The sequence below is a fragment of the Lygodium microphyllum genome, chromosome 12, assembly GCF_053477565.2.
Source record: "Lygodium microphyllum isolate KBCC chromosome 12, Lygodium_microphyllum_v1.1.10, whole genome shotgun sequence".
NCBI lineage: Eukaryota > Viridiplantae > Streptophyta > Polypodiopsida > Schizaeales > Lygodiaceae > Lygodium > Lygodium microphyllum.
In genome coordinates, this window is record NC_141146.1 from 99,698,556 (window position 1) to 99,725,295 (window position 26,740).

General features: G+C 47.8%; 1 protein-coding gene across 2 annotated transcripts in view; it reads left to right on the top strand.

Moving 5' to 3' along the window:
• Window positions 1-3,285: 3,285 nt before the first annotated feature.
• The window catches only part of LOC148028094 (uncharacterized), a 76,492-nt gene continuing 53,037 nt past the window's right edge, over window positions 3,286-26,740 (top strand). The window contains exons 1-2 of one of the 2 annotated variants that reach the window (XM_087689779.1): window positions 3,286-3,536; window positions 3,838-3,894. In XM_087689779.1, the coding sequence (XP_087545905.1) occupies window positions 3,372-3,536; window positions 3,838-3,894 (222 nt within the window). In that variant the 5' untranslated portion in view covers window positions 3,286-3,371. The remainder of the gene's footprint in view (window positions 3,537-3,837; window positions 3,895-26,740) is intronic. The other variant, XM_087689778.1, reaches the window with a different exon arrangement.

The following is a 26,740-nucleotide window of genomic DNA, read 5'->3' on the forward strand; positions in this document are numbered from 1 at the left end:
TTAAGCATATTAAATGCTATAGGGTTTTGAAACATGGCAATATAGTGCGAGCTAAACACATGCTATGTAATATAGTACCATGTGAGTTAAACGCATTGGTGATGGGAACAATATATTATCATTCTAGGAATTTGCAACATTAGAATCATTTTTGAAAACTTAAGAAACATTATAGCTTGCATTTGCCACAATATGTAAACTCAATGTGTAGCTTTCAATGGGGCTTTGTACATGAGCCTGAAGTTTAATTGTTAGAATTAAAGCAAATTATATTTTAATTTTGCAAGAAGCATATGATTGGTTTGGTTTTTGTTGAGAACATCATGGAAGAATTGATACACTACATGATGCGAAAAGTACCAATAGAAACCCCAAACATCACAAGATCCCTCTAAAAATATCAAATTGATTTTAGTTTGCATTGGGCATAGCATGTGGCATTGAATGCACATTTTGCAATGGGGATCTTTGCATCTGGCTCAATGTACAAACATTGTGCTACCACTCATATACCTTTAGAACATTATGGTAATTATCATATGCATCCAACACAATACCTAGTTGCACTTCAATAATACCTTGCAATGGGCTGTTTGATATCATGGTCATTGTGGAGACATTGAACATTGAGCATTGAAACACCAAGTTCATTAAATGTTTCTAACTATGGATATCATGTGGCATGGAGCACACTAAGTGATACCAAGAGGCATATTCCACGGTGGATTCTGTGAGATTTTGCGGTGGATTCCATAAAACATATTTATTTACCGGGGTTTGTACACAAGGTGGATTCCTTATGTGAAAAGTTGATGGGGAACCTGTCCTTTTTGAGCGTCATGTTAATTTAATGTGCAAGTGGGTGATTCCATAGCGGGTGATTCTGCAAAATACATATTTAAATTAATGGACGTTTATGATTTTAGAGTACGCACTCGTATTAAATTAAGGTTAGGACAAAGTTCCAACCTATTTATTTATTTGGTAGCTGAAGACTGCTAGATATTCACTTTTGTTGATTTAATTTTATTATTTTCTAACAATTGTGAATGCTTCAGTTGATGTGTAGAGCAGGCGGTGGTGGTGCTAGGAAGCACTGGGCAATAGCGTGTATTCAAGTCATTTAGAAGAAATTATTATTTTTTGATAGGTGCGCGTCTTAGACGTGGCGCCAATATTTATTTTGATGCGCTTATTTATTAAAGCACTTGACATATATTTATTATTTTGTATGCGCATGGACACACGGTTTAAATATTCATTATTGGTCATTGTATTTGGGCACTGCCCAACTCTTGGGACACCCAACCACTTTATTCTTTATTTGGACAAAAGCAAATACAAAAGCTAAAGCATGCTAATTGTAAATTTGGGCTATATTTTGAGCTTGGAGATGAATAAAATATTAAATAATACATGCTTTGTAGAGTGCTCACACAAGGCATGGGGGGAGATTGTACCCAATTGGTCTTTTTGCTTCATGTCGTGCAAGTCTATTCTCTTGGATTTTGAGCTTAAAGTAGAGTTCTTTGTTCTTGGGGACCTTCCGGCGCTCGCTACGTATGCATACGGCATTTGATTTACGCACCACTAAGATTGATCTTCATTCATGTATCATTGTGTCATGGAAGGCATAGATAGCAAATAGGATTTTCCCATTGGACATGCTTATTTAACAATGATGGCTTCGTACTTATTAATCACTTACAAATTCCTAGTGGACAAGCAACACTCCAACCTTAAAGCTCTTTAATTCTCAATATGCCTTTAATGCATCACTCCTCTTTACCACAATATCAATAAAGTTTGTAGTTGCTAGCATTTATCATAATTATCTCTGCATTATTAAAAAAAAAGTTTACTTAAAGCTACAGGTTGTAACCTTTATCTTACCATTTGAGTACTTCTAGTGTAGCTTTGTTTGGGGATGATATTGTTATAAAGAAATGAATTTTAGTGTCAAAGAATAAATGAAAAATTGGACTTAATCAATCGCTTTAAACACACTATCTTAGAAGGGTCACCCTCACTCAGGAGCTAGTGGCATTGTGGCAAGGTAGAAGGGTCATACTCAATTGGGAGCTAGTGGCAACTGCCATTGTCTCGGACTAATAAAGACTTCGGAGCTAGTGGCAATTGCTCTCAAGTGAGTCTCGAGGAGAACTTGATCACTAGGGAGCTTCGTCATCAATCGTCTCTAGCTAGTGGATGGACTAACTTTGCCAGTGGATGGACTAATGAGCGAGGTTGGCAGATCGACCAGATAGACTCATAGTAGAGCAAGCCGCCTAGTGGACAAAGTGGGCATTGAAGCTGGCAAGGTTGGAGGGATGAAATCAGCAGCAAGTTTGGCACAGACTCAACATCGGGTCTGTAAACAGAAGTAAGGCTAGAAGCAAGCCTAGAGGGGTCAACAGCTCGGCTGGTGGTTTCTTGCAGGAGGAGCTGCCATTGACAGCAACAGACTGAGGAGAGAGGACATTCAAGGTGTTATGCATTTCATAATGACCATGAAATAGAATCTATGGATAGGATCATCGTCAAATGGTGATGACAACAAAACAATCCCTCCCATCAAGAAACTTTTGCCCAATGTGGGGAAGGGAGAGGGAGGAACCTCAAGAAAGGAGAGGAGGAGGGAGAGAGAGATTTATAAATAGAATTGCACATCTCCAAATTTCATTGTTCTATCTAAATGTCGACATAACCATTTCATTACGTAGGAGACACTTTTGCTGATTGTCAGCTACCTTGGGAGTGTACATTGAGGCATGTGGTGGGTGCACCTCCAACCAATCCGCTCTTGCCACATCAACGACATAACCCTTTTGCACAAATAAGGGTGGGTTCACATCTAGGTTGACGGATAGTCTTTGCACAAAGCCCATCAATTCGGTTGAGGTGCACACATTGGCGGACATATATTTAAATAATTTTTCGTGCATAGTCGTTTGGTGAATTATTGTTGGCCAATTGGACAAGCATGACACCTATGGTCTAGGTGTCAAAAGTTCAATATCTGCAAATGCAAATGTAAGTGTGTCCGCATGGTGACCGCCATAAGAGTGGCAGAAAAGACCCACGCCTATCCATCGTTTTCCTTGCCACTCTGGTTTTGACACGTTGGACACACGCTCCTGGATTGAAGCACATGTCCGCCGGATGTGTCTGAACCTTCCCTAATGTTTTGAATGTGAATCCGCCTGGTGACCATGTCCCGTTTCCTATGCGACCAAATACTAGACCTCGAAAGTGGCTGGTTTGAATGGGCATTTTCAGTCTGTTGAGACTTCGTTCTTGTTCGCCGGCAACACGGTCCCCCCCCCCCCCCCCCCCTCGCATTCACGCACAGGCTCAGGCACGCGTGCGACATGGCTCGTATGTTCAAGAACTTGTTTGGAGCGTCCTCAGCCCATGGTGCTAATATCAGTGAGTCCAAGGACTTCAGAAACATGCGATACAACGACCTTTATGACCTTTACAACGAAGAAGAAGAGCGTCCACAAACTTCTGGCGATAAACAGAATCAGCAGCAGGTAATAAACAAACAGAATTAGCAGCAGGTAAACCATCTAAAATGTTTTCTTTCTTTCCTAGAACTCCATCAAAATAATCTTCTAGATAGACCTTGTCAGGCGAACTGAGAGCTTATAGTTAAGCTGTTGTTATTTTGGTGTTTTGACTTGCATTTGTTCCACATTGTGATGCCTATAGACATCTGCATCCTGCACGTGTTCAAATCTGTGTTTACATCTTTATTATGCCGAGAAGGTTTCAAAGACTTGTCATTAGGACACTCTCAGACTGAATTAAGTTCCATCTCCTCTTTGTCAACAGTTCCACAAGGTAACAGAAGGATTTGGCAAGGGAGATTTCACTGTTTATGACCACATTGTAAGTTGTCTCAACAGATCTCAAAAATTTTGAGCCAGTTGTAGGCCAACTGCAGAAAATGTTGGCACATATTTTGGCAAGTGTTTTTGGTGGCAAGATAATGTCTAATCAGAACTGGACACATCCATTTTATTTGCAAGAAAGGTTTTAATGGAAGGGACTTCTTTATGTCTTATCTTTAATAAGCAGCTTGAAGATGATGTTATTGACTTTTTGCTGGGTACTTTATGTTTGAGTGTCTTAAAGCCTGCTTTACCGTCGTCCATACCTAGATAAGTTGATGGGCTGTATTGGTGGATTGTCCCAGACATCATCTATGTTATTGAAAAGCTCTTACTTTGGGGGAAAAAGTAAGAATTCATTCAATTGTACTAATCTCTTAGAGAAGCCTTTGCAGCTGTGCTGCAAAACCCTCTCAACAAGGAAATTTTCTAAAGCCTCTGCTGATTTTTAGGAGCAATGCTGCATGCTTATCCACTCCCATACAAAAACATAAATGGTCTCTAGCTGTATGGAAGCCAAAAATGGAGCTAATGGAGCCCTGTTGCTCCCTCCCAAGACATGCCTGCATTGCACAAACCACATGCTGCTGAATTGGAGCTGATGCCTAATGTTGCTGCAGAGGGCAGGGGCCTAGAAGAACTCAGAAGCCAGTAAGTAGACTCCCAGGTATTGCCACCTTGGTCTGGGCCCATTTAATCGAGAGTCAGCAAGATCACAAACAGACAGGTTTCAGATTTTATGATTGACATGATAGAAAGACAACACAGAAAGGAATAGTGTTCAAGGACAAAGCTCCTTTAGCACCTATGAAGATCCTGACAACAACAGCCTACTCATTGGGAGCTGACAACCATTGGAAGAGTGGTGGGCTGAAGAGGGAATGGGAGAAAAAAGAGAGAGAGAGGTGTCTTTATAACAGCACAAGATCATGCAGTTAAGGTAAGAATGCATCAACAAGAGTAACGAGGACAATAGAAAGCAACTCAATAATGATGAGGGCTGCATAGGAGCTGCACCAAAGCAAGTCACCAAGAACACTCACAAGAAGGAGCTAAAAGTGAAGCACCAATCAAGAGTGAGTGGACAGGGAATAAGTGGCGGTTCCTGCACCTCAATGATGTGGGTAGTAGCATCATGACAGCGGGGTGCCAAATAGGGTGCCTTTTTATAGGCTACAAGTGTGACAACTCATGAGACTTGAGAGGCACATGGACGAGAGCGAGGACTTAGGAGGACTCATTCTGAGCGCCTCACTAGAGGAACCGTAGAAGCAGTTTATAGAGTAGCTTACATATTTCTATTGCCCCCTCTAAAACTCAATAAACATTGAGTACCAAGAGAATACAATGACACAAAGAAGTCAACAAAGTGCTGGAACCATGGGAGTCCTAATTCTATGCTTACACTCAATATGCCTTGGGAATAGCACAAAGAAGACTTCTCAAAGGATAAAGCAAGGTACACTACTCTTCAAGTTGGTAAGTTGAAGGTTGTCTATTGTCATGTATCAAATCTTCAAATAAGTCCAAAGAGAGGGTGTGGTTTTGTGTTTGCTTGATGTGATCAACACCTTGGAAATGAGAGAAGGAAGGGCGACCAAGGCCTTTTGCTCCAAGGTGAGAACTTTTGCATTGCATTATGATCATCTACATCTGGGAGGTGAGCTATACTTGTGATAAACTCCCAATGAGAGTGCATCTTTAGGATAGGCTTAATGGATTGTTGCCATATCTCACACTTGTCTTTGGTTAGCTTGATGGTAGGAATAAATGGGAAAGCCATGCATAGTACGGAAAAGTTTTGGAAATGAGAAAAACGGAAATGGGAAAAACCGGAGTTTCGGTCAAATTTTAGAAATGAAGAAATGGCCTTTTGAATTATACACTAAACTAAATACGTTATTACCTGGGTATGTAAATATATCAATGCCTACAATAACATGTACCCAAATTTCATACAAAACTTTGAGTCTTCATGTCATATGATTGAAATCATGATTCATGACACGTGTCATGAGTGAAGACTCAATGCTTAAGATAGCTTAACACAATTAAGACTCAGTTTTCAAAACTTTCAACAACAAAATAAATTATAAATTATAACTAATGAATCATTTGAAGACTTTGATATCAAGAACGATGGAACCAACATGCATAACAAGTAAAATCAAGATACAATGATACATGTAACTATGTCATGTGAATAATCTGGCTATTCAAAGTCCAATGAGCATTGAGCACTGAGCACTGAGCACTGAGTATTAGTAACTATTGAGTAATAAGTATCAACACCAATAAATAACTGACAATTGCAATAATCAATGCTAAATTGATTCGTGAGATATTATGACTTTAATCTCTAGAGTCCACGTCACATAAGTCATGATTCATTTGGATTCCAAGAATATGTGCATCATCTCCTCGTTTGACTCCAAGGACCTTGATCGAGAAGATGATGAAGAAGCCTTAGCCTTAGTCTCTGGCTTTGACTATGCCTATGATGTACGACTACGTGTGGCCATTGCTCTAGTGGCTCTAGCCTTCCTCTGTGCATGAGTCTCATGGACTGGTGCCAGTAGCTCCTCATAAAGCATGGAGTAGATATCGTACTCTTCTTGTGGTATCTCCGGGATGTCACATACATCTATATTAATTTTGTCAACATTCACTTGCAAAGGTGAATGAGACAAAGATATGAGAGGTTTCAATATGTTCAATGTTCATACATATTACAATTTAGAATTCAACTTCCAAGTAGTCACAAGGTTAAATGATTAAATTATACATAATACAATTCATTACCTAGAGCGGTCCTCTCAAGAAGCTAAAGATTGCAAAAATACTAAATGCTTTGATTGGGTTGTTGTGAGCTTGTTTCTTTTTTTGGTATGGAAGAGGGTCCATGTGCTCTAGTTTCTCTTGGTAGGCCCTGAATTATAATCTTGCGAGAGAACACAAATGGCAATGTCCCTCTTTTAAAATTTGAGATTGAGGTTAGGTAATTGTTAGTAGGCAAAGCTGCAAAATCAACATTTAAGTAAGCAATAGATTATAGAACCTAGGTTGCTTAATGCATTAGATTTTCAAGATTTAAAATATAAAAGTCGTGACTCACATACCAAAGTAGGAGCACAATTGCCATATTTTTCCCACCAAGAGACCACTAAGAGACGGCTACTAAGAGATAGGTTGAAGTTGCGCCTCTTGAAGCCTAGGTGTGGATTGATCAAAATAAAGAAAATGAATGTGAAATGTCAGCAAATCATTATGTAAAAGTTAAATGTGTCTTGACTTGGGGCAAAAAGCTACAATTTTATCCATATATTTGTATAGAAGGCCCAAAGTACTCCCCTCCATATCAATGATGTGTAATATAGTGTAAATAGGAGTGAGACTTTTTGCCAATGTCTCTACCTCAACCCACCAACTCTCATTCAAAACATTATGCTTAAAAACAAGAGTCTTTGGAGACTCTCACTCACTCCTTATGAGCCACTCTTGGCATGCAATGGTCTGCATCAAATTTAAATGGACAAATTTCAATCTCTCCATTACAATAAACATATAAGTATTCACTCCAGTTGCTTCCTCCCTTTCTGCAGCAACTTCCCCTCCCTCTCCGGCAGCGCAACAGCGTGTTTGGTAGGTTCTTAGCAGGGACACGCAATGGAAACCTCTGGTCAGACGCTGGTGCATTTTGCGAGTGCCCCCTAGTCAAACACCTTGCGCGTCGTTTTCTCTGAGAAACAACTCTTAGCCGTTCGTGCCATAGAGTTGGAGCTTAAAGAAACAATGATCTTTGGTCAGGTAGTAGGTCACTCCCCATTGAGGACCCAGCTTCGGGATTGGCTTTACTCCATGCTGCGCATCGGCACCACGCAGATAGTGGAGGTGATTCTGATGGGTCAAGGGATCTTCATGGTTTGACTCACCTCGACTGACGCAGCTCGTGAGTTATTGGCCAATTTACCCTATGCTTCCACGAAGTGGGTCATCCACATGGTCCCTTGGTACAGTGGCTTCACAGTGGAGGCATTTGTGCTCCACAACAAGTTCCATCGCTAGTTGGTGGAAGACTTTGAACGGCTCTTTGGCACTGTCCTTCCCGCCTCTTTCGTGGACGTAGTGACAATTGCAGGAGTCCCAAAGGTACGGGTGGTAGTGAAAGAGACCAAGAATATTCCATAGTTCCTAGAGATTGAGGTAGGTAGACACTTCTTTAGGCAGCAAGTCATTATGACTAGGCAGCCAGGGCAATGCCTGCGATGCCATGACTTTGGGCACTAGGCAGCAGAGTGCACACACTCCGGAGCTAGGGCGGCTTTGCCGACAGGCCCATAGGTGGATGTGGACGGTTTCACACGAGTACAGAGACGATAGAGAGGGAGATGGCAGGGGGGGCTGCAGGCAGCTTCTCAAACACAACCACGGCAGGGAGCAGGAGGGCGAGGGTCGCCACCCCGACAGAGCACCACGCAGCCTCTCTCTCCTCACCCTACCCGACAAGTCCACACGTCTACACATCCTCTCCCACAGAGGCGTCAGGCCGTATCACCCGAGGGCCAATAGCCGCCCGCCCCCCCCCCCCCCCCCCCCCCCCCCCCCCCCCAACGGCTCCCTCCCGACCCTAGTCCACACCCCCCTTCACTCAGAGCTATTGGCCCCCTCCACCCCCCCCTCTCCCCCCACCCATCGGGTGCCTCCGACCACCCTACCGTCCCTCGATTCTCCCCATCACCCCATCGACTAGCGTCCCCCTCTCCCCCTTCCCCTTCCCCCTCCCCAACACATACACACACAGTCACCAGTTCATCCGTCCATGCCGCCTGCCACACTTTTCCGAGACAGGCACAACTGCTACCGTAGGAGTTTTTTCGTAGTGGGCTGTGGTCTTACTTGAGAGTTATGGAGTGTGGAGTGTTTCCACTAACCCTGGAGGTGGGAATATTCGTGGTACGCAAGTCTAGGAGTGGCAAGGTCTATCTACTAGCACCACCCGATGGACCAAACTACGCCTTCTTCCTTCAGACCTCGCACTACACAAGAGACTGGACGACTACTCAGATAGAGGAGAAGAGCCAGGTGGCAGACCACATCTCCCAGTAGATGGGAGAAGGTGGACTGGCACTTTTCTCCCAGCAGTGGCCGGGTTGCATGATGGACATCAACTGGTGGGCTGGGGCTGAGGTCCCTCATTTGAGCATTATCTTTTGAGCCCTTCCGCAGTGGAGAGCGTCGATGGATATGATCCCTCACCCACGTGATTGGCGTCGTGTCACAGCGCGTTGATAGCTCCACCCACCACTCGTGACGTCCCTTGCTGTGCCTCGGCTACCTTGTACATATTTTCTGGCTATGAATATGACGTGCCGCCCTCAAGATGGGCCCTTGTGCAAACCAGTGAGCATGTTATGATCCGTGTCGCGTTGGGGTGTTTTGTGTCGTGTTGAGGTGTTTGGTTGGCAATGTTGGGCAAAGGATCTAGCGCTCCTTTGGAGCCTAGATGGGGTCCCGAGAGGGTCTCGCGCGGGTATTTGAGGGCCGGACCGTCACTGGCCCGTTTCTACTAGTGTACGGAGTCTCGCCTCTTAGCCTGGTTGATAGATGCCCTGGTGGTACCACCAGGCGCATCCATCACCCCCATGGTTTGCCCGAGGGCTACCATGGGGGAATGGAGTTCACCATCCAGGCTGGCAGCGAAGCGTATACATATGTCTCATGGCTCCTCTTCTTCATTAGCAGCTTCCACACTGAACAGATGCTTGTTCGGTCAGTCACAGGTCTCCCTATGAGTTTACACCTTGCATCTTGGAATGTGAATAGCCTCCACTATAGTGGGGCACGTGGTTCCAGGAAGTTGATTGCTTGGTTGGAGTTGTAGCCTGCCCTTGTCGAACGGATCGACATCTTATTTCTACAAGAGCACAAGCTCACTCCCACCCAAGCCTAGCGGGTAGGGAAGGTACTCACGGGCAGCTCACACACTTACTGGGAGCATGCCATCGGTGCCCACGGCAGGAGTGGAGGCGTATGCACCTTTATTGGCTATGTACGAGACCACGGGACGATAGTGGCAGGGAGGGTTTTATGGATCAGATTGGATATTGGGAACTCGTGCCTTGGAGTCCTCAATGTCTATGTCCCTGAGTCTCACCGCCTATGTACGAGACCACGGGACGATAGTGGCAGGGAGGGTTTTATGGATCAGATTGGATGTTGGGAACTCGTGCCTTGGAGTCCTCAATGTCTATGTCCCTACGGAGGCTAGGGCACGTAGCAAGTTCTGGGTGGAGATCGCGGATAGACTCCTAGAGGTGGACTCGTGGATCGTTGGAGGAGACTTCAACAACTTGGAGGCTTTAGAGGACCAGCAAGGCAAAGGTAGAAACTACTAGGGCATGATTGGGGAGGAGCAGGAACCATGGGAGGTCTTTCTATTGGCAGTAGGAGCACGGGATGTCTGGAGAGACCATGCCTTCCATAGGAGGGAGTGGTCGCTGGACTTCTCTTGGGGATACAGGTGGCTAGGTGGAGTCCTGTTGGAGCGTTTGGACAGGTTCTATGTGGGAGAGTGGGGAGGCTCTCGTGGAGGCCAAATTGGGCAGTTGATGGGCACCACGTTGTCCGATCATTGCCTGACGGTTCTCTTGACACTTGATCCCCCAGCATCTGCCCTAGACACATGATCTTGTCGGATCCCTAACTCGATCTATAGGAGGGAGGAGGTGAAGAGATAGATTGAGCAGATTTGGACCAAGGAGTGGGGCGGGAGGGACCAGATCGCAGAGGAGGTTGTAGAGGTCCTAGCCGAGTCGAGCAGTATCTGCCAAGAGGCAGCCATACAAGCCAGGCAACAGAGTTGGTGGGAGGAGGAGAGAGCACTCTAGCAAGACCTTGCAACCGCACAGAGATTACTATAGGAGGCACTAGGGGATCCCACCCTCCACGCACAAGAGGTGTGCGTACGAGCAGCCATCGCTGGCCTAGAGAACAGGCGCTCGGAGTTCTCTTTCCGCACCTCAGCAGCCTTTTGGGCGTGGAAGGGGGACACCATGTGCAGGAAGTTTTTCCAGGTGCACCAGCCTCGCACCTCAGGAGAGCAGATACACAGCCTTCGAGATCAATATGGGAGAACTCGTTCTAGCCTAGACGAGGTGATGGAGATTACCACTGACTACTACAGACACCTTTTCCAGTAGGAGATAGCCTCGGCTAGAGGACAACAATGTAGACAACAAGTTTGGGATCACATCTCGTCCCTCGTATCAGAGGAGATGGGACGCTCCCTCCTAGCCCCCTTCACAGAGAAGGAACTAGAGGAGGCTTTCCATACATAGGATGGGTAGAAATGCTTGGGAGAGGATGGCCTCTCTAAGGCCTTCTTTACTACCTACTGGGGGAGGTAGTGAAGGATCCCCTACTGATAGCCTTCTAGGATATTTTCACTTCAGGATAGATGCTAGGGAGTCTTTCGGCATGCCTTATCAGTCTTCTCCCCAAAGGGGGAGACCGGTTGGAGCTTTCCCAATGGAGACGAATCACCTTATTGTCAGTGGCCTATAAGGCACTGGCAAAGATGATTGGTAGGCGACTACGCTCCGTGCTTCCAGACATCATTCATGACACACATACAGGCTTTGTCTAGGATAGGAGCATCCTAGACAATGTATTCACCTTCTTTGAGGTGATAGAGTGGGCTCGGCATAGTGGGCAAGGTCTGGCCGTACTACTCTTGGATTTCGAGAAAGCTTATGACAGGGTGGACTGAGATTTCCTACAGGGCACCATGATGAGGTTGGGTTTTCCCCAAGCTTGGATTCGCGGGGTCTCCGCAGTTTACAGATGGGCTACCAGTAGGGTTCTCATAGGTGGTAGGCGAGGGGAGGAGTTTTGGCTGGAGAGATCAGTCCGGCAGGGCTGCCCCCTGGCCCCGTACTTGTTCTTACTCTTTGTAGAGGCGATGTCTCACTTCCTCAGGTCACGGGTGAGCGGATTACGCCGCCTCTGACTTCCAGTGAGAGAGGTGATAGATGACGGAGAGTCCGAAAAAACAAAACGATGAAAAGCACGAGTGTCCTTCTCCTCCCAGCCACGCCTAGATAAGTGCTGGCCCTCTCCCCGGATTCCTTTTCCAGCCGTCTGTCACATTAAAAGTGATATTTAATGTCACATTAAGGTCATAAATATGGAATGTGACATTAAAAGTGACATTTAATGTCACATTAAGGTAAATCTAGGGGAACATGCACGAGAATGACCGTCCGGGCTCTTGGGCGCCCGAACGGGGTTAAGGGGAGCCTAGAGAGTAAGGGAGTCCAGGAATAGTAGGACTCCAGGAAGATTGACGGCTGGAAAAGGAATCCGGGGAGAGGGCCAGGACTTATCTAGGCGTGGCTGGGAGGAGAAGGACACTCGTGCTTGTTCCCCTAGATTTACCTTAATGTGACATTAAATGTCACTTTTAATGTCACATTCCATATTTATGACCTTAATGTGACATTAAATATCACTTTTAATGTCACATTAATGTCACAAGAGGAGACTGAGTTGTTAGACTTAGAGTATGCAGATGATACAACACTCTACATAGAGGACGATGAGTTGATAGAGGATTGTAGACCGAGGCTTCGCAGTGAGTGGAGGCCGTCCCTAAGATGGTTCTTTAGGTCAGCCTAGATCACCCTTCCTACGCAGCTTGCTCTGCGTGTGGCAGGGCCTTCGTAAGGCCCTAATCCAAAGCCCCCCAGGCTACTAGGAGGAGATAGACCATTAGCCGGTGATCTGGAACTCCCAAGTCAGAGATCGGGAAGGGACACAGATTGGCAAGCACCCCCACATCCAACGGGCTGGTTGGGAGGCCGGCCCGGATTGGGGACCATCAGAACATGGCGGGAGGTGTACAGGATGGTGGATGAGGAGGTGCTGCTGCGAGTATCAGACTGCCAGAGAGGAGTGGAGTTGAGGAGAAGGGAGATAGACACAACAATATCTCAGGAGTGGCTTACTCCCTTGATACAAGAGCTGATAGAGCTCGGGGAGGTATGGGCCGCTAGGTTTTCACCAGCAGGCATCCCCCTACAGGTGGCAGGTAGAGTGGGCGGCGGCGCTCCATTTGGGACCTTCTTCACCATACAGGAGGGGTGCCTTGCTCTTGATAGAGGGCAGCAGGATGAGGGGATAGCTGTCCTTTCAGGGAGGAGGATCCGAGTGATTGGCCTTCAAGGGAAGACATGGCGGCTGGACCCTTTTTTCTTCTGGGAGGAGCTCAGAGAGTGGCGCCTCTGGATCTGGGAGGGGAGGCCACTTAATGAGTTGGAATGGGATTCGAGAGAGTGGCTATGGCCGGCCACTGTGGTCGCCACGAAGCCACCAAGGTTCCTGGAGTACACTGCTAGGATTGGCAGACACGTATTGATGCAGGAGGATATGGATTGGGCGGTGTCACGTAGCAGGCACTGGGCAGAGCACAACATTGTGGAGCCTTTCTGATAGACCTTCTGGCCCTGCCTATGGGATAGCTGGAGGCCGAGGAGAGTATCGTATTTCTTATGGCTGGTGGCACATGGAGGCTTGGCGGTGGGAAGTTGGCTTGCTCGGATGCAGGAGGGAGGTTGTAAGCGCTGCACACAACAGCCTCTAGAAACCCTAAAGCACTGCCTTTGGTCGTGTGAGGCGGCGCAACTCATGTGGAGAGGAGCATGCCGCATCCTTCGCCGGATAGCACCCAGCCTTGGATGTATCTTATGGAGAGCTTTCTAATGGTAGGTAGTTAGCCAGGGCCGTCACCTTCTGTATGAGGCCGAGATGCAGGACATGATATTCATTATCGAGGGGTAGAGTTATGCACAGTGGTCGGTTTGGAGGCTCTACCCATCCGCTAGGTATTGGAGATCATAGGGAGTCTTACTGAATGGCATATCTAGAAGGTGCGGTGTTAGGAGGCTTTCGGCGGAGAGAGACTTTCAGTACACGCGACCTTAGCAGAGCTCTGGACCTCCATCATTCAGTCCCTCCGCGGTCGATGGGATTAGGTGTAGGGCGAGTCTAGGGCTCATCAGGAGCTCCGTTGTCATTTCATGCACACTTGGGGTGGCCAGGACCTGTTTTTCGTGATTTAAACAAGCAGCCCCAGATGGTGATACACCCTCCCTCCATGGCTTCTTGTCCCCATTCCCCCTAGACCGCCCTGAGAGGCTTGTACACCTAATATATCTGTGACTCTGCATCAGCTCTAGCTAGTCTCTTGAGCATGAGCACATGTATTTGGGTTTTTTTCTAAAGTAATATAATTAGCCATATTTTATTTGCAAAAAAAAAAGAAGTAAATCTAGTGGCAGTGGGTTTCAATAGCTCAAGTGTGCTATTGACTTGAAACATGCTTGTGACGGATGGCCTCTTCTTCATAAATCTTACCATGCTTGTTACCATTTTGAAGATATCATTCACCAAGTTATTTACCCAATATCTTCAATGAGCAAGTGAAGGCAATGGGATGCATATGGAGTCCATACTATGCTGAGAAACTCCTCCTCAAGCATACATCTCATAGATACACAATTGCTTTTATTATTTGTCACCACTTGCACCACATTTTGGACTTCTATGTCCATGATGACTTGTTGTATGTACTCCCAAATGAAAGCCCTTGTGATGGTAAGACGTGAGACAAAGGCATCGATGGACTTAATGAATATGATGCCTTTGTATGAAGATATCAAAACACTGTATATATTCCGTCAGTACATATTTGACCATCCATGCATCCATATTTCACCCATGTCTCCTTCAAGGGCTCCAATTGAGTCTCTATGGATGCTTTTTCCTTTCGAAGCTTCCATATACGTAATGCATTTGTAGAGGGGCCTTCTCATCATAGCATGGGGAGCTTCACAAATAGCGAAAATGGAAACGGAAAAACCCGAAGTTTCGGCCAAATTTTGGAAATGGAAAAATAACATTTCGGATTGTACACTAAAATGAATAGGTTATTATGTGGGGTATGTAAATATATCAATGCCTATAATAACATGTACCCAAATTCATACAAAACTGAGTCCATGTCATATGATCAAAATTATGATTTATTACACAGATTACGAGTGAACACTCAATGGTTAAGAAAGTTTAACATAGTTAAGACTCAAATTTCAAAACTTTAAACAATAAAATAAATAATTATTTGACTCATGAATTATCTAAAGACTTACTCAAGAATAGTGGAACCAGGATACATAATAAGCAAAATCAAGATTATCTTCTTCTGTTGATTTGTAGTAGCCACATTGAAACAGATAGCATACTAAATAAATAAGCGTATGAGTTCCCTAGTTGCCCCCACAATAGCTTGCCTTTGAAGTCCTACATGGACACTTGCACTATGCAAGGAGCCCTTTTGGCCCCACCGCCACTAGAAAATGGCAACGAAGTCCTTTTTGCACTTGGACCCGATACGAATATGGATGCATTTCTTTTTGATGGGCCATTAGCACCTCCAATTTGGCTAGTGCCACTAGGTCCACTTTTTTTTTTTTTTGGCAAATAAAATGTGGCTGATTATATTACTCAAAAAACATATTACAAGGAGTGCTCTTGCTCAACAAACTAGTTGGAGCTGATGAAAGTCACAAATACATCATGTATACAAGCCTCTCAAGCCGGTCTGGGGGGGATGGGGGCAAGAAGCCATGGAGAGGGGATGTATCGCCATTTGGGGCTGCCTGCCTGCATCACGAAAAATGGGTCTTGGTCGGCCCAAGTGTGCATGAAGTGCCATTGGAGCTCCTAATGAGCCCTGGACTCGCCCTACACTTGATCCCATTGGCTGCCGAGGGAGTGGATGATGGAGGTCTAGAGCTCTGCTAAGGTTGCATGTACTGAAAGTCTCTCTCCACCAAAAATCTCTTGATACCGCGCCTTCCAGATATGCCAACCAATAAGGCTTCCTATGATCTCCCATACCTCAGAGCGGTCTGCTGTGGGCTCTAGCACCTGGCGGATGGGTAGAGCCTCTAAACCGACCACTGTGCACGACCTTGCCTCGATGATGAATATCGTGTCTTGCATTCCGGCCTCATATAGAAGGTGATGGCCTTGGCTGACCGCCTGCCAGCAGAAAGCTCCCCATAAGATACATCCAAGGCTGGGTGCTATGCGGCGAAGGATGCGGCGTGCTCCTCTCCACACAGGTTGCGCCGCCTCACATGACCAGAGGCAGTGTTTTGGGGTTTCCAGAGGCTGCTGTGTGCAGCGCTTACAACCTCCCTCCTGCATATGGGCAAGCCAGCTTCCCACCGCCAAGCCTCCATGTGCTACTAGCCATAAAAAATACGATACCCTCCTTGGCCTCCAGCTATCCCATAGGCTGCGCCAAAAGGTCTGTCGGAAAGGCTTCGTGATGCTGTGCTCCGCCGAGTGCCTGCTACGTGACTGCACCCAATCCATATCCTCCTGCATCAGTACGTGTCTGCCAATCTTGGCGATGTACTCCAGGAACCTCGGTGGCTTCTTGGCGACAGCAGTGGCTAGCCATATCCACTCTCTCGGATCCCACTCCAGCTCATCAAGTGACCTGCCCTCCCAGATCCAGAGGCGCCACTCCCTGAGCTCCTCCCAGAAGAAAAAAGGGTCCAGCTGCCATGTCTTCCCCTGAAGGCTAATCACCCGGATCCTCTTCCATGAAAGGACATCTATCCCCTCATCCTACTGTCCTCTGTCAAGACCCAGACGCCCCCCCTCCTATACGGTGAAGAAGGTCCCAGGTGGAGCGCCACCCACTCTACCTGCCACATGTAGGGGGATGCTTGCTGGTGAAAATTTGGCGGCCCATACCTCCCCAAGCTCTATCAGCTCTCGTATCGAGGGAGCAAGCCACTCTTGAGGTATTGCTGCGTCTATCTCCCTTCTCCTCAACTTTACTCCTCTCTGGCAGCCTGATACTCATTGCAGCACCTCCTCGTCTACCATCCTGTACACCTCCTGCCATGTCCTGATGGTACAAGCCAGGCCAGCCTCCCAGCCAGCCCATTGGATGTGGGGGTGCTCGGCAATCTGTGCCCCTTCCTAATCCCTGACCTAGGGGTTCAAAATCACCGGCTGACAGTCTATCTTCTTCTGACAACCTGTGGGGGTCTCAATTAGGGCCTTAAGGAGGCCCTGCCACATGCGGAGCAAGCTGCGTAGGAAAGGTGATTTGGGCTGACGTGAAGATCCATCTCAGGGACGGTCTCCACTCCTCGCCAAGCCTCGGTGTACAATCCTGAAAACCCTCCTACAATAGGACCTTCCAGGTCTGCCCTCCCGATGTGAGGTCGTGGACAACTAGCTTGCCCAAGAGGGCCATACTCTGATGCTTTGGGTCTATGATCCCAAGCCCTCCCTCTGACCGATGCTGTATGATGGTCGCCCACACCACCTTGGCCTTGGAATCCCTAGAGGTGTCTGACCCAGACCAAAGGAAGTTCCACACTAGGTGGCGAAGTTGTACTATGCAGGATGAGAAGAAGCACCAACACGAGGCAATGTACTAGGCCATTGCTAGGAGGACCTGGTTAACCACCAGGGCTTGGCCGGCTAGTGAGAGGCGAGCCATGCTCCAGTGGGTCAGCTTCCTCCGAATAGGATCGACGACTAGAAGGAACTGTTGGGCGGGAGTGATGTCGAGTCCCTCTTGGAACCCTAGGTACCGGACGGTCTGCCCTCTGCTCACCTATCTAAATCCCAGGTGGATGCCCCACTCCGTGCTAGAGTCCGGGTCTGTGAGGAAACCAACCGACTTTCGCCAGTTGATTTTCTCTCCTCCTGCAAGACAGGATACCTCAAGAGCCAGCCTCACTCTCTCTAGCATCAGCTCATCGTTCTCTATATAGAGTGCTGTATCATCTGCATACTCTGAGTCGAACAACTCAGCCTCCTCTCTCACTGGAAGTCGGAGGCCACGTAATCCGCTCACACGTGACATGAGGAAGTGGGACATCGCCTCTGCAAAGAGTAGGAACAGGTACGGGGCCAGGGAGCAGCCCTGCTGTACTGATCTCTCCAGCCGAAACTCCTCCCCACGCCCACCACCTATGAGAACGTTATTGGTGGCCGATCTGTAAAGTTCGGAGACCCCGCGAATCCAAGCCTACGGGAAACCCAACCTTACAATGGTGCCCTCTAGGAAGTCCCAGTTCACCCTGTCATAAGCTTTCTCAAAATCCAAGAGTAGTATGGCCAGTCTCTGCCCATTGTGCTGAGGCCACTCTGTCGCCTCAAAGAAGGTGAATACATTGTCCAGGATGCTCCTATCCTGGACAAAGCCTGTCTGTGTGTCATGGATGATGTCGGAAAGCACGGGGCATAGTTGCCTACCAATCATCTTTGCCAGTGCCTTATAAGCCATTGACAACAAGGTGATCGGTCTCCACTAGGAAAGCTCCAACTAGTCTCCCCCTTTGGGGAGAAGAGTGATAAGGCTTACCGAAAGACTCCCTGGCATCTGTCTTGAAGCATCCTCTCTCGGGCATTTTTGCCCGTCCTGTGTATGGAAAGCCTCCTCTAGTTCCTTCTCTGTGAAGGGGGCTAGGAGGGAGCGTCCCATCTCCTCTAATACGAGGGACGGGATGTGATCCCAGACCTGTTGTCTACATTGCTGCCCTCTAGCTGAGCATGTCTCCTGCTGGAACAGGCAATTGTAGTAGTCGGTGGCAATCTCCATCACCTCGTCTGGGCTAGAATGAGTCCTCCCATACTGATCTCGAAGGCTGCGTATCTACTCTCCTGAGATGTGAGGCTGGTGCACTTGGAAAATCTCCTTGCACATTGTGTCTCCCTTCCGCGCCCAGAAAGCTGCTAAGGTGCGGAAAGAGAACTCCGAGCACTTGTCCTCTAGGCCAGCAATGGCTGCTCACGTGCGCACCTCCTATGCATGGAGGGTGGGATCCCGTAGTGTCTCCTGTAATAATCTTTGCGTGGCTGCAAGGTCCCGCCGGAGTGCTCTCTCCTCCTCCCAGCTCTACTACTTGGTCTGTATGGTTGCCTCTTGGTAGATTTTGCTCGACTTGGCTGGGACCTCTGCAACCTCCTCTGCGATCCGGTCCCTCTTGCCCCACTCCTTGGTCCAAACCTGCTCTATGTGTCTCGTCACCTCCTCCCTCCTATAGATCGAGTCAGGGATCCGACAAGATCGTGTGTCTAGGGCAGATGCTGGGGGATCTAGTATTAGGAGAACCGGGCAATGATCAGACAACGTGGTGCCTACCAACTGCCCAATCTGACCTCCATGAGAGCCTCCCCACTCTCCCACATAAAACCTGTCCAACCGCTCCAACAGGACTCCACCTAGTCGCTTGTATCCCCAAGAGAAGTCTAAGGACCTCTCCCTCCTATGGAAGGTAGGGTCTCTCCAGGCACCGCATGCTCCTACTGCTAGTAGAAAAGACCTCCCATGCCTCTTGCTCCTCCCCAGCCATGCCCTGGTAGTTTCTGCCTTTGCCCTGCTGGTCCTCCAAAGGTGCTAGGTTGTTGAAGTCTCCTCCAACGATCCAGGAGTCCACCTCTGGGAGTCCATCCGCGATCTCCACCTAGAACCTGCTGCTTGCCCTAACCTCCGTACGGGCATATACATTGAGGACTCCAAGGCATGAGTCCCTAATATCCAATCTGATCCATAGAACCCTCGTTGCCACTATTGTCCTGTGATCTCGTACATAGATGGTGAGACTCGGGCCAATAGAGGTACATACGCCTCCACTCCTGCAGTGGGCACCTATGGCGTGCTCCTAGTAGGTGTGCGAGCTGCTTGGGAGTACCTTCCCTACCCGCTGGGCCTGGGTGGGAGTGAGCTTATGCTCTTGTAGAAGTAAGATGTCGATCCGCCTGGCAAGGGCAGGCTGCAGCTCCTACCGAACAATCAACTTCCTGGAACCACGTGCCCCACTGTAGTGGAGACTATTCACATTCCAAGACGCAAGGTGTAAGCTCATGGGGAAACCTGCGACTGACCGAATAGGCATCTGTTCGGTTTGGAGGTTGCTGGTGAGAAGGAAAAACTATGGGGTATGCAAATACGCTTTGCCGCAGGTCTAGACGGTGAATTCCAACCCCCCATGGTGGCCCTCGGCCGAACCATAGGGATGATAGATGCTCCAGGTGGTACTATCAATGCATCTATCAGCCATGCTAAGAGTCATGACTCTGTACACTGGTAGAAACGGGTTGCTTGTGCCAGGGGCCACTCGATCACATCCCTTAGAGCTCTCCACTGTGGGGGGGCTCGAAAGATAATGCTTAAGTGTGGGACCTCGGCACTAGCCCACCAGTTAATGTCCATCATGCAACCAGGCCATTGCTGTGCAAACAGTGCTAGCCCTTTTTCTACCATCCATTGGGAGATGTGGCCTGCCACCTGACTCTTCAACTCCTCCTCAATCTGTGTTGTCGTCCAATCCCCTGAATGAGAGGACTGAAGGAAAAAAGCGTAGTTTGGTCCATCCGGTGGTGCTAATAGATGGACCTTGCCCCTCCTTGACTTACAACCTACGAAGATTCCCATCTCTAGAGGTAGTGGGAACTCATTGCTGCCTAAAGGAGTGATCTCTTGTCTTGATCTCCAGGAACTTTGGTATACTCTTTGTGTCTTTCACCGCTCCTCGTACCTTTGGGACTCCTGCAGCTGTCACTGTATCCGCGAAGGAGGCAGGGAGAACTGTGCCGAAGAGTCGTCCAAATTCCTCCTATAGCTGGCGGTACTCTAGCGCTAGTCCGGGAAAAAGTAAAGTGACTGGGTGTCTGAGAAATCTGTTGTGGAGCGCAAATGACTCCACAGTGTAGATGACCCCCTTCGTGGGGGCATACGACGAGCTCTCCACTAACTCACGAGTTGCATTCACAGAAGTGAGTCGAACCATGAAGATCCCTTGGCCCATGAGGATTGCCTCCAGAATCTATGGTGCTGTGCCAATGCGCAGTGTGTAGTGGAGCCAATCTTGTAGTAGCTGGGCCCTCGATGGGGAGTGTCCAACGACCTAACCAAAGATCACTGTTTCTTTCAACTCTAGCTCTGTGGCACGGACGGCTAAGAGCTGTTCCTCAGAGAGGATGGTGCGCAAGGTGTTTGACTGAGGGGCACTCCGCAGAATGCGCCGGCGTCTGATCAGAGGTTTTCATTGCGCGTCCCTGCTGGGAACCTACCTATCACGTTGCTGTGCTACTGGGGGGGGGGGGGGGAGTTGCTGCAGGGGGGAGGGAGTAACTGGAGGTGGGGGGGAGTCAATGGCGAGGAGGGGGGGAGAGGGGAAATTTGTTTTTAAAATGGTGGTGTTATCTCAAGGCAGAAGAGGTAGGGGAATGCGTATGGGGGGGGGTGCAGGGCAAGCGGCCACTGGGGTAGGCCAGGTGAGAGGGCGGGGAGGGGAGCGCAGGGCAGGCGGCCACAGGGTAGGCCTGGCGGGAGGGGCGCATGCGGGGGGGGGGGGGGGACTGGCACAGGCAAAGGGGGGAGGGAACCGGTGCAGTCAACAATGGAGACCCGGGGGGGGGGGGGGCTGTCAAAAGATGACGTACTAGCGAGACAGTAGGGTCGGCGGGGAGGAACTCGAAGTGAACTCGGCAAACATGGAGAAGAGAAGAGAAGAGAGAAGAAACTCTGATGAATGGAATGATGAAGTTCCGAATCAATGGAGTGAATGTGATACAAGGGAACAAGGGTGCCGTAGCACAAGGAAGATGGTGATGACAGCCACGAACCATGAACCGCAATGTCCTCGTGAAGGGGTATGAGGGTAGTGGAGAGGCTGGAGAGAAGAGGTGATGGACTGAATGAATCAGCCGTGAGGAATGAATGAAAGAGTGGCCTATAAATATGCACACTCAGTCTAGGATGGTGCCCCTTTTTGGGGCTGCAAACCCTAAACGCAAAACGCAGAAACGCAAAAACACAAACTGTAGGTGAAGGGTTTCTCAACACCCCCTCTCAGGCCCAAAAAGGGGAACAAGAGAAGAGTGAGGTGGAGATGCAATGCTTATGCAGCAGGTGCCACTTGGACAGTGTCTCTCGTGGGAAAAATGTTTACTTGCCCAAGTGCTCTAGTACAAAGATGACGAAAACATTCAATGCATGTGTGGTGTCGAGAACCATAAGGATATGCCCGTACTCGATCTCGGGAGGTGGCTCCATGTTGACCAAGGGACGAAGGCAAGAAGAAGAGGAGAAAGAAGATGTAGAGGATCCCTAAGATCCAAGATTTCCATCGGAAAGGGAACCGGTAGTAAAGACCAGTAGACAGAGTGAACTGGAGAATCCAAAACACAATCTCGGGAGAGAAGCCTCTAGCTTTGTGCATCCATGCTGGAAGGAATACGAAGGCCTCGTCACCAAGTCGCGGTTGAACCTTCGAGTCCCGATCTAGGTGCTACTTGAAGATCATGGGTATCAGTAGAAGAGATGACTGGTCGAAGGCAACCACCCCAAGAAAGTAGAGGATGGGTGAATAACTTCATGTGGAGTAGGTACCCCCTCTGAGGTGGGAGGTGGAGGGGCCCCCGCTGAAGTCAAAGAAGAAGTAGATGCCCCCTCTGAGGGCAAAGAAATAACATCCCCCTCTGAATCCCCCTCTGAAGTAGATAGGGAATCCAAAAACTCATGGATCACGGACTCCGAAATGTCTGATGATGAAGGAAGTGCCGCCGCTCGTGCTGAAGAAGGTATCTGGGGTGCCGAAGAGCTCCTAGAGGTAGCCTCTCGAACCTGAGTAGTCGAGGGTGGGGAAGGGTGGGGCTTAGAATGAGCAAGAGGTGGGCAACAATCGCTGTCTCTCAATGGAGTGGACTGGGTAGCCGAAGAAGAGGAAGGAGTCGAGCAGCCACTGTCTCTCGAAGGAGCAGACTGACGAGGAGACGGTATCAAACAATCACTGTCTCTTGATGGAGTGGAGTGCAGAGCCGTAGGTAGTGGAAGCCACTGTACCTGAAAATAAGTGGGAGAAGACTGTCATTGGCATTGTGACGATCTCCAGGACGTCGTAGTGCCAATCGATCCTCCATGTGCTCGAAAGGACTTAGTGCGCATTGGATGCGTCTTATTGCCTTGAGCATAGTACTCTGATAGCCGATGTAGAACGATCTCTGTGGCCCAAAAAGGAGAGGTGGCACAAGGAGTGCCTGGTGGAAGACGCATATACTCCCGGGGGGGTGGGGAATAAAGGTCGAAGTCGGTAAGCATCAGTGGTGTGTCCAGTGATGCCATAGTAGGAGCACCCAGTAGTCTGGTCATCTATTGGTAAAGAAGCCATGGATACCAGTATGCCTTGCTGAAGAAGGAAGAGGTCAGCCACCATGAACCATGAACCGCAATGTTCGCCCCAAGGGGTGTAAGGGCAGTGTGAAGCACGAACCGCAATGTCCGCCTCAAGGGGTGGGAGGGTAGTGGAAGGGCTGGAAGTGAGTTGCTAGTGGGAGGAGGATGTGACGAGCAGTAAGAGATTCCAACCAGTAGAAAAATGCAGGTGAGGAGAGAGAAAGACTAAAAACGCAGGTAGGACAGCCTGCAAGAGAGAGAAAGACTAAAAACGCAGGCAGCAGGAGAGGGAAAGACTAAAAACGTAGGCAGGACTTCCTGCAGGAAAGAGAGAGACTAAAAACGTAGGCAGTAGGACTGTGATGACATGGCAAGCTGTACGGCAGCAGGTCTGCATAGGAACAACAGTTGCCTGGCTGGAATCAGCTCCAAATTGCGTGAAGAGGGTTGGAAATCAGGCGCCAACTGATGGAGACAGCAATGGACAGCTTCGGCTGAGATGTCCTCCGCGAATGGGGTGTGGGCAGCAAGCTGAAACACCTGAAATTTGCAAAAACAAGATTTTAATGCAGCAGAAGAAGAGAAGTGGATGCCGAACCCGCCACCGGTCTTTGCCTTCACTGGAGTGGAGGATCTTTGCTGCTGTTTGAGTAGATCCAGCTCTGATACCATGTCAGAAGATGACGTATCAGCGAGACAGTAGGGTTGGCGGGGAGGAACTCGGAGTGAACTCGGCAAACATGGAGAAGAGAAGAGAAGAGAGAAGAAACTCTGATGAGTGGAATGATGAAGTTCCGAATCAATGGAGTGAATGTGATACAAGGGAACAAGGGTGCCATAGCACAAGGAAGATGATGATGACAGCCACGAACCATGAACCACAATGTCCTCCTGAAGGGGTGTGAGGGTAGTGGAGAGGTTGGAGAGAAGAGGTGATGGATTGAATGAATCAGCCGTGAGGAATGAATGAAAGAGTGGCCTATAAATAGGCACAATCAGTCTAGGATGGTGCCCTTTTTTGGGGCTGCAAACCCTAAACGCAAAACGCTGAAACGCAAAAACACAAATTGTAGGTGAAGGGTGAAGGGTTTCTCAATAGGGGCACCGTCGCGTTGTGATGGCAGGAGTGCTACTAGGTCCACTAGCATCTCCTTGTCCCACTTGTGCTTCATTGCCCCCATGTGGTGTTGGATGAGAGGATTCATTTTCTGGTAGCTCAATCCCTATATGTTTTCAGTGTGAAAGATGGAGACTTATTGTTACTTTTGCTTGCACATTTGTGTCTGATATCTTTGTTGGGGATGCACACCAAGTGGTCTTTTATGTGAGTTATGCTCCTTGATTTCTCCAATCAACAATAGTTGCACCGCCACTTCTTCACTCCAATGGAGCCCTTGTATCCCTTGATTGGAGTGACATGCATCCAAAATGGATCTGGCACCATGATTAGGTAATGGGAGTTCAGAAAGAGTTAAGAACTTGGGAGAAGAAGAAGAAGACGAAGGAGAAGGAGGAGGAGGTGGATGGAAGAAGAACAAAGAACAAGAAGGAAAGAAGGAACTTGGAAGGAGAAGAACTTAGAAGAAAGAGGGAAAAGAAGAAGAAGGAAAGAAGGAAGGAAGGGAGGAGGAGTTGGGAGCTGCAGGAGGTAGAGTGCTTGAGAGTAGGAGATGATAGCACAGAAGACGAAGTTGGAACTGAGCAAAATAAAGTATTTTTTCTCTAGATAACTGGTCTGTCCGTCCGCTCGCAGGGTACTGAAATGGTGGATCCCCGTCCCCATTTCAGCCCAAAACAGCCATCCTGTTTCAGGGCTGCTGAAATGCCATTTTGGGGTACTATAAAGCCACGATTGTTGAAGACATAGCAACCAAGGCTGAAGAAGACCGCAAAAAGGAAAATGTTCCAACAAAATGCAGAAGTGGCTGTCATGAGGATGGAGGAAACTACGAAATGTAGCTCCAGATGCTGTTGTCTCTCAGTAGAGGATGCCACCTGATGCAGAAGACAGCCACAAATGATGACGACTGGCAGTGATGTCATGATTGGCTGGAAAATGGTGGCTGGAAATGTGGCAGCTGATGCTGCAGAGGAGGAACTGCTGCTGTAGACCTGTAAATGTTGCCACCTGCTGGCATTTCTGCAGATTTTAGGTTCGCACTGGGGGTTGGGAGGGATGAATAGGAATGGGTGTGCAGAGAATTGGCTGAAAACTCACAAAAACAGGGAGAAAATGATGTCACCAATGAACACAACCAGCTGTGATGCCTTTTGTTGTGACAAACACAGGTCCAGACTGCAACACTTCCATGATCAGCTTGTGAACAAATGGTGAGGATGGACTTTATGCTCTGATATGTGACAGAAATAGATGTGCAAAGGAAAGTGAACAATATGGGCAGAGAAGAATGGAAAGATAATGAATGGCCCAGGTTGGAACTTTGATTGTCCAATGTATTGAATGATGAATGAAGTATGTCCAGTCATGGTGCCTATAAATAGATAGGAGGAATCAAATCGGTTGACCTGCAATCATGAAGGGGAACACTATTTCCAACCTGGTCTAGATGTGTTTGCTACATGACACGTCGCATAAGTGGCTAGATGGTGCCTAAAGTGGGTATTGTCCAATAACAGTGGATGCCCAGATATGGAGTTGGAAACAGAATCTCAACAAACTTGGTCCATGAATACCCAGATGACATCATGGTGATGGTGATATGGGGCAATATCACTTAGAAAATCTCTGGATATGCTAGTCCATTACATATTGAAAACTTGTAAGACATGAAGAGCCCAACTTTTTTGTGTTATTCACTTTTGTTAAGCTGATACTATGGGCACTTGTGTACATGTTTATCCATTAGGGATCTGTTATGTGGCCAACAAAACTACTGGCTATGTGCACATACTTTGGCTCAATTGAAAAGATCCTTACTTTGAACAGTTGATGCAGTGTGCATAAGGGGGATTCCCAACATAGTAGCGCTAGGAGTTAAAGTGAGACTCACTCGGGGGAAATGGGAGGTGCATAGTGCACAGGTGGCATTCTTGGCAATGAAGCACTAGGGAAGTGGTACACACATGAAGAGAGTAAGATAAAGAGGCAATGGTAGGGCAAAAGAAAGGATCCATATCTAAGCTACTAGAACCTAAATGCAAGCTAGAGAAGGATGGGAGTGTGACAATTAAGAATTCAAAGCACTAAAACCATTGCCTGAGTTGCTTCTAGAGCCTGTATTTACATATTGGTATTGGACCGATCACTGGATCTCTGTGGTGACTTATAGCTGGTTCTTGCATGTCAAAAGGAGTAACATAGAGGGAACTTGGCTCAAACAAACCAAAAGGATCATACAAACCTGCAACTGGCCCTAGCTAGGATGAATACATTGTATTGCAAGTCATTCCTGAGAGGGTTTGTTCTCTTCTATGGATTTTTTAGTCCCAAATGCATTCAAATATTTTATTGTAATCAGAATATGTGTAATTTGGAACTTTTCATTAGTTCCACAATGTATTGACAAACATTTTAATACTGCTTCAGTTTCTTTGCTATCAGAAAAGATTT